The following is an 8,410-nucleotide window of genomic DNA, read 5'->3' as shown; positions in this document are numbered from 1 at the left end:
AGACAGCAGGATAAACTTGGGTTAAAGGGCAATCTGGTCTACTGAGGGAGGTCTAATAATGCTTGGCAATAGGCATTGATCCATTTTCAAAAAAAAAAAAAAAAAAAAAAAAAAAACAGCCAGGTATCAATGACACAGACCTGTAGTCCCAGAAATAAGGAGACAGGAGGACAAAGAGTTCAAAGCTATCCTCAGCTACATATCCAGCTCAAGGTCAACTAGAGTTATAGGAAAACCATGTTTCAAATAATAAAATAAATATGAAGATACTGATCATGACTGAGTCAAATTTAACAGAAAATCAGCTAGGCATGAATCAGCTAGGCATGACGGTATGTTTGCAACCCTGGCACTCAGGAGGCTAAAGCACTCTGACTATGAGTCTCAGGCCAGCCTAAACTACAGAGTAAGACCCTCCGACAAGACAGTCAGAGGGTAAGGGTCCTTGCTGCCACATTTAATGACCTGAATTCAATCCCCAGCACTTACAGGACGGTCACGAAAGAAGCAGCTCCTGCAACAATTCCTCTGACCTATGTATGCATGCTGTGAAACCTATATGGAACCTATATACACATACCACATCCACTTCTACAAACTAACACTCCTTGTTCTTTTTTGTTTTGTTTTGTTTTTAAGATTTATTTACTTATTATATGTAAGTACACTGTAGCTATCTTCAGATACTCCAGAAGAGGGCGTCAGATCTTGTTACGGATGGTTATGAGCCACCATGTGGTTGCTGGGATTTGAACTCCAGACCTTTGGAAGAGCAGTCGGGTGCTCTTACCCACTGAGCCATCTCACCAGCCCTCCTTGTTCTTTTAAAAAGAAAAATATAATGTCTGAAAATTAAACACTAGGCCTCATTTGGGGGGGGCGGGGGTAGTGGCAGAACAGGCACTGAACCTAGGGCCTCATGATTTTGAGGTAAGCACTCTACCACTGAGCCAAAGCCCTAGCTAGATGTCTCTTCTAAATTCTACACTTACTAATTTCCTTTTTCTTCTTTTTTTAAATTTAGCTTTTAGAAAAAATTGTGAACTGGAGAGATGGCTCAGTGGTTATAAGAGTACTGGCTGCTCTTCCAGAGGTCCTGAGTTCAATTCCCAGCAACCACATGGTGGCTCACAGCCATCTGTAATGGGAACTGATGCCCTCTTCTGCTATGCCTGAAAACAGCTACAGTGTACTCACATAGCTTTACTATTCTGTCTATGGTTTTCACTCTTTCCTGAAGTTAAAGCATTGTACTGTTAGGGGGCTGAGGGACAGTACAATGGAGTACATTACCTACACTATTTCAATTTTCCATCAGCACAGAAGAAATTAGCTTTATTATCTGATAAGGCCAATTTTTTTTTTTTTTTTTTTTTTTTTTGTTTTTTGAGACAGGGTTTCTCTGTATAGACCTGGCTGTCCTGGAACTCACTCTGTAGACCAGGCTGGCCTCAAACTCCAGACTCATCTACAGACCTAGTTCCAGAACAGCACAGAGAAACCTTCTCTCAAAAAACAAACAAACCAAAAACACCCAGCCCCCCAAAAAAGTGATAAAGAACTGTGCGTGGTGATGCCCACCATTAATCCCAGGACATGGAGGCAGAGGTAGAATCTCTGAGGTGAGGCCAGCCTGGCCTCCATAGTTAGTTCCAGGACTGCCAGGACTACAGAGAGACTCTGTGTCAAAAAGAAAAGATTGTAGTTGTGTGTCTTCCCTTCAGTTACAACTCTCTGCAGTACCTTCAAGTTCTGTACATTTGGACCTTAGGTTTCATTAAGCTTCTTTTTCGGGATCCTGTTTTCATTACCATTTTATGTTTTACTGTAAATTTTCTAAGGAGACAGTAAAATTCTATGCATTGATTGTAAATGGGTCTGTTTCTTTCATTTTTATTTATGTATATGTCTTTATATATATTCCACATATGTGTATGTGCCCTTGGAGATCAGAAGAAAATGTTGGGATTCCTTGGCCCTGGAATTACAGGTGGCTATGAGTCACCCGACTTGGTGCTCGGAACAGAACCCAGGCCCTCTGGAAGATGCAATAAGTACTTCTTTGTGCAGAACCCTCTCTTCAACTTGTCACAGACCTGTTTTCATCGTCCTGGGGGTGGGGGTGGTAGCAGTGTTGGAAAATATAGGGGTAGGCCCTCAAGTATCTGCTAGCCAAGTGTTCTAACACTGAAACAGGATCTTGTTAAGCTCTTCAGGTTGGCCTTAAACTCAATCTCTAACCCAGACTGGCCCTTGAACTAACAATTGTCCTTCTGCCTCCTAAATTGTTGAGGTAACCTTTTTGTACATTGTGGGAAGGTTATCTTTGTATTATTCAATTGTTAATTTTGTAACAGCAGAGAGAAGACTGGCTGGATCTTGGTACCGTTACTCTTATGGTCCATTACCTTCCTCATTATTTTGTAAACATACACCTTCCTAACTCATTGAGTGGTTTAATAAAGATCTAATGGTCAATAGTTGTGTGGATCTGGTAGGAGGGACTTCTGGTCTGAGAGAGGCTCTCTGGGAGAAGAACCAGGAGCTGCACATGGAGAGGGGTTGTGGGTAATGGGCCATGTGACTGGACCTGGACAAGGATAGTCAGGTAAAGTTAGATGAGCTAACTGGGTAGTGGTCTAAGCTAATGCATAGTGTATAATAAAATTAATAAGTCTCTGTGTCATTATTCAGAGACTGGCAGGTCCAAGAAACTCCAGCTACACTAAATACTCAGGCTTCAGACTGTACTATTAAGCTGGGCTTGAGTACTTTCCTTCTTGCATGTATTTTAAATTGTTATCACTTGTTTATGTTCAAGTTTCTGTTTGTTTTGGCTACTCAACCATATTGGGAAAGTTTGCTACCACTGAATAGCATCCTCATGCAGACATGTTTTATTTATTATTTTCAACATAAGAAAATATCTTGGTGTGGTGGCGTTGTCTGTAACCCCAGCTCTCAGGAGGTGGAAACAGAAAGATTAGGCACTTGAGATTAGCCTTGGCTATGTAGGGAGTTTGCAGCTACCCTCTATAAAGTTCTGTCTACAAACAAAAACAAGAAGTGATACTATGATCTATCCAGCAGTTTGGCATTTAGAATGAAAAGAGCAGCCCAGTATCACACATAGTACAAAAAGAACACAGAGAAATGAAATGATTGTGCATGGCCAAGGCAGAAGGATGCCGCAAGGCAGGCAGGCTGCTCCCTCAGGCTACCCCAGGACTTCCCCCAAAAGAAAAGATGAATCATGGGTTTAGAATTCCATCAACTGCTAAGAGAATATTTTAGGAAACAAAATAAAAGCCAAAGAGGGTTGGGTGGGTTTTACACTATAATTCTAACACAAATGAAGAAAGAAGAAGAAAAAAAAAAGATAATATGAAAGGCTCAGAATTAGGGACCATTAATCAAAAGTTTTGTTCTGACCCGTTCCTACACATATGCTCAGGTATGTAACTCCACCAGGGCTCCCTGAACAAGGTAGGGTACTCTGTGGAGCCAGAGCTAAGTGCACGCACTACATACCATAAGGTTACCATGTGTCTCCCAGGTCGGTGCTTCTGTTCTATACAGCTCCTCAAACTGCTGCCGGTACTTTAAAACTAGCTCCTTCTCCAGTTTGTCAACACAGTCAGCATATTCAGCCTTAAAAACCAGAACATAGTAATGTATGTGTAGAATAAAATGTAAGCATTCAAGTGAACATGAGTGATATGAAATGATTTCAATCTGAAGGGCATGGGATGGAAAACAAAGAAAACCAAGCAGGCTTACCCTGTAGGGATGGCGTTCATCTTGGAAATATGTCAGAAGGTGTAAGACACAACGAAGAATGCAGGTTCTTTCTTCATAATAGTAATCTGCAATCTAGAGGGGAAACACACAATTTCAAAATCACTCACTCTTGCAAAAAGAAAAGTCACCTTTACAACTGCCGATAATCAGATCCTTCAAAAGTGTGACTGGTGGGCAACAGAGACAACCCAGTGGGTAAAGGTCAACACCCTGGCAGCCTGGTTCAAGCTCCAGGGCCCACATGGTGGAGGGAGAGCCAACTTCTACAAGCTGTTCTCTGACCTCTGGAGGTCTACACAAGAAACACGTATTTTAAAATTCACTTCATTTTATTTTAGTTTGTGTATACCACATGTGTGCAGATGCCTACCAAGGCCAGAAGAAGGGCAAGGAGTGACCTGGAGCCAGAGGTAAGGCATTCCTGAGCTGCCATGGGTGCTAGGAACCCAACGAAGGCCCCTGGAAGAGAAGCAAGTACTCTGAACCACTGAGCCACTCCCAGGCCCTAAAACAACATTTTTAGACACGAACAGAAAAATCTAGCGAATATCAGCAATCACAGAAATGCAAACACATTGAATCAAGAACCTCCACAATCATATGCCAAGGAAGATCAAAGGAATTATTACTTAATAATCTAAACAAATTTCCAAAAACCGATTTTTTTTTCTCTAGTGGATTGGTATGATGTTGCTTGCACTCAAATGCTAAATTCTGGCCCCCAAGAACTACTTGCCCCCAACAGGGAGATCATCACGAACACGAAGTGATGCTATGTAACCTTGCTCCCCAAGTCAACTGGTCAAAACTAGAGCAAAGCCTGTGACTGGGCAATAGGCAGAGCACACAGATCTCATTTACTTGGCTGGGGTAGCAGGGAGAGGCAAGAGAGAAGGAAGGAAGGACGTGGAGACTGGAGGAGGCCACCATGAGAAAAGAGGGACCCTGAGCACACAGCCATGAAAACCAGCAAGGAACAAGGGACATTATGCCCGATCTAGACTTATAGCTAAATAAAATACCTGAACTATGTGTCTTTTATGTGGGCCAGCAAAAATTTTCTAATTCCTTCTACAATTTTCTAATATGAGTTCTCAAAGGGTCCAAATAATACAGAAAATAAAAACTGGCAGGTCAAATACATAAAACAAACATACAGCTACCAGGACTACATATTCAACCATGTTGCAAGCAATGGACTTAAGCTGCACTGAGTGTCAACAGGAAATACCCCAGAATATGTCAAATCCTCAAACCCCCAGGACAGCCCTGAAGCAAGACAACTGGTAGGGATGCAAACCAATCCTGCAGAACCTAACCCAAAAAGACTGAGAAGGGGACTCAGCAGGGGGGTGCGCTCAACATGCTTGAAGCCCTGAGCTATCCCTCCCCACTGAAAATGTCAAGTTAACCGAGCCTAGGAGAGCAGTCCTTCCTAAAAGAGTTCTTAGCACCATCAGCAGAAGGCACTCTGGGAGAAATCCCTCAGCTGGATCATGGGGTTAAGAAGCCTCAGCAAAGACCTAAAAACTGAATCGAGGTGAGGCTGTGTCTCACATGCCTTTATTACCCAGTACTGAGCAGCAGAGGGAGGTGGATCTATAGAGTGAGGTGGTCTAAACAGTGAGTTCCAGTGAGATGGAGAGATGGCTCAGAGGTTGAAAGCACTGACTTCCGCTGGGCGGTGGTGGCGCACGCCTTTTAATCCCAGCACTTGGGAGGCAGAGGCAGGCGGATTTCTGAGTTCGAGGTCGGCCTGGTCTACAGTGAGTTCCAGGACAGCCAGGGCTACACAGAGAAACCCTGTCTCAAACCCCCCCCCCCAAAAAAAAAAAAAAAAAAAAAAAAAAAAGCACTGACTTCCAGAGGTTCCCTAGTTCAATTCCCGGCAACCACATGGTGGCTCATAATGAGTTCCAGGCTGGCCAGGGCTACACAGTAAGACCCTGGCTCAAAAGAGGAGGAGAAGAATGAGTCAGCCATCAGTACTTACCTTCAGGGTTAAGGCCTGGCTCTGCCTCTCATCTTGCAGGACTGTCTGAAGGAAAACAGGGCAGTCAAGAAGCTGTCTTACAAGCAGAATTCAACTGGCAAAGAAAAAGACGCACCACACCCTTCATGACTGCCCTTCTAGTTTGTTTCTGTAAACATTTCTACCTTCTGTTTAAGCCAAGTCTAAGCAAACTGACGCTCAAGTCCTTCCCCTCTGCCCTGCTGACTCTCCACACAGAAGACTGAGGCTGAGCAGGCTGGTGCTCTCTCGGATCTCTCGCTCGCACGTAATTCTTTGACATTTCAGCCCCTGCACGAATGAAGACAGGTGTCTTCTTAACACACATTGGGATATCTCTTTCTAGCCTTTAAAAGTCTTGCCTAGCCGGGTGTGGTGGCACACCCTTTTAATCCCAGCACTTCCAAGACAGAGCCAGGTGGATCTCTGAAAGGCAGTTCCTGGACAACCAGTGCTACACAGAGAAACCCTGTCTAAAAAACCCAAATAAATAAGTCTTGCCTAATACCTGTATATCTTTATTTTCTTCAAAGGGCAAGGGCCCAAACTCTACAAGGAAGAAGGTCAATGGGAGCTGGGCAGAGTCACAAACCTTTAGTGAGTCCCGAGTACCCCTGTAATCCTCCTGAAGGTAACACTGCAGTAACTGCACACTCTGCTCTTCATCAAGACCCTAAAGAAAGAAGCATGAAGTGAGCAACAGCACTGAAGCTTAGAGCATGTACTAACATCATTAACAATGAAGCCAGCGGCATCCACAGCAGCAGACGCTGACCCTGGGCTAATTTTTACTCACCAAGAACTTGCTGACTCTTAAGCCCAGCTCCTTCAGAGGTGTCGCTACGTCTTTATTAGCTTTCACTCTTTCAGCTGAACTTGGACTATGAGAAAAACGCTCAGTTATTTCCTCATTCACAATGACCCCCAAGGGTATAAAATTAAAAACATTCAACGGCACTGGCCTTCCTTTTTCCTTTAGTGTCTGTAAAATACACATTCACGTCTATAAACACTGTAACACAGAACTGACTATGCCTATGTAACAAAACCAGGCATGTGCCTTATAAACTAGTTATAATAGTGTTATTTGTAGATCTCTTTTGCTATGTTAAATTGTTTAAACATGTTGGAGGGCAGTATATGTGGGGCCAGAGGTTCATATCAGAAGTCCTTGTCCAGCTGGGTGTGGTGGCGCACGCCTTTAATCCCAGCACTTGGGAGGCAGAGGCAGGCAGATTTCTGAGTTCGAGGCCAGCCTGGTCTACAAAGTGAGTTCCAGGACAGCCAGGGCTACACAGAGAAACCCTGTCTCGAAAAACCATTAAAAAAACAAAAACAAACAAACAAACAAACAAAAACAGAAGTCCTTGTCCTCCAATTCCTCAGTAGAGTGACCAGGGGTACCATCACCACTTGTTCTATGGGTCTAGCACATATACACTGATATAATAAGGATATAAATAAAGGATATAATAAGAATGGCATTTCCCTCTGAAAAGCCCAGACCTCGAGTCCATAAGAGAAGGACCTCAGACAGTCCAAGTGGAGGACATTGTATAAAACACTAGGCCACTCCGTTCAGAACTGCTCAAAGTCATGAAAGCAAGGAAAAAAACTGAGATGCAGTAACAGCTGAGCACAGGCACAGTAGAGTCCAGACAGGGACACATGACAACTAAATGTAACACATGGTCCTGGAGGGGATTACAACACCAGAGAGGACACTCAGGCCTAAGGATGCTAGGGATGGAGTCAGCTGGCAGAGCACCTGTGAGAGGCTCTTCAGTTCACTTCGAGCTCGAAAAGACAAAAAGGTTAAATGACAGTAAAGTCTAGAGTCTAGAGTTTAATTTCAGTTATTTAAAAAAAAAAAAAGGTTTAGCTGGGTGTGGAGGCGTGGAGGCATCAAGGCAAAGGCCATAAGCCTTCACTCCCAGCACTTGAAAGACAGATGCCGGCAGGGGTCTTTAAGTCGAGGCTAATCTAATCTATATAGTAACTTAGAGTACAGACAGCTTTTTTGAGACCCTGTCTCAAAACACAAACAAAATTTTTACTAGACTTCAAAAGCCATGTTATTGTATCAAATCATTTCTTTCTCTAAACTCCCCTTTATGTGTATGGGTGTTTGGTGTGTCTGTTGCCTCCAAAGGCCAGAAGAGGGCATCAGATCCTCTGAAACTGGGAACCTGAACTTGCCTGTATTCTTTGGGTGACTGCATTACTTTCTCCAGTGCACATTGGAGAATACAAGTCACACAAAGGGCCACTTTCCAGGCAGTGGTGGCACATGCTTTTACTCCCAGAGCTCGGGAAGCAGAAGCAGGCAGAGCTCTGAGTTTGAGGCCAGCCTGGTCTACAGAATGAGTTCCAGGACAGCCAGGGCTACACAGAGAAGCTATCTCAAGCCCCCCTTACCAAAAAAAGATTAAATGATGCACGATAATGGGGTAAGAGGACTGAGAGGGAGGAGGGGACTACAGTCAGGGTGTAGTATATGAGGGAAAATAAATAAAATCGTTATTTTAAAAAATGTGTGATGAATATACAGGTTATTGTGTGTGTGTGTGTGTGTGTGTGTGTGTGTGTGTGTGTGTG

General features: G+C 43.6%; 1 protein-coding gene across 1 annotated transcript in view; it reads right to left on the bottom strand.

Moving 5' to 3' along the window:
- Nup188 (nucleoporin 188) overlaps positions 1 to 8,410 on the bottom strand; it is a 47,372-nt gene that overhangs the window by 37,863 nt on the left and 1,099 nt on the right. Inside the window, exons 3-7 of the mRNA XM_021191972.1 lie at positions 6,609 to 6,693; positions 6,405 to 6,485; positions 5,795 to 5,839; positions 3,781 to 3,873; positions 3,532 to 3,651 (exon numbers count right to left, since the gene is read on the bottom strand). Coding sequence (XP_021047631.1) covers positions 3,532 to 3,651; positions 3,781 to 3,873; positions 5,795 to 5,839; positions 6,405 to 6,485; positions 6,609 to 6,693 — 424 coding nt within the window. The remainder of the gene's footprint in view (positions 1 to 3,531; positions 3,652 to 3,780; positions 3,874 to 5,794; positions 5,840 to 6,404; positions 6,486 to 6,608; positions 6,694 to 8,410) is intronic.

Source organism: Mus pahari, chromosome 3, assembly GCF_900095145.1.
Source record: "Mus pahari chromosome 3, PAHARI_EIJ_v1.1, whole genome shotgun sequence".
Classification (NCBI taxonomy): Eukaryota; Metazoa; Chordata; class Mammalia; order Rodentia; family Muridae; genus Mus; species Mus pahari.
Note: the sequence above shows the minus strand (reverse complement) of the source record. Positions and strands in the feature narration are given on the sequence as shown.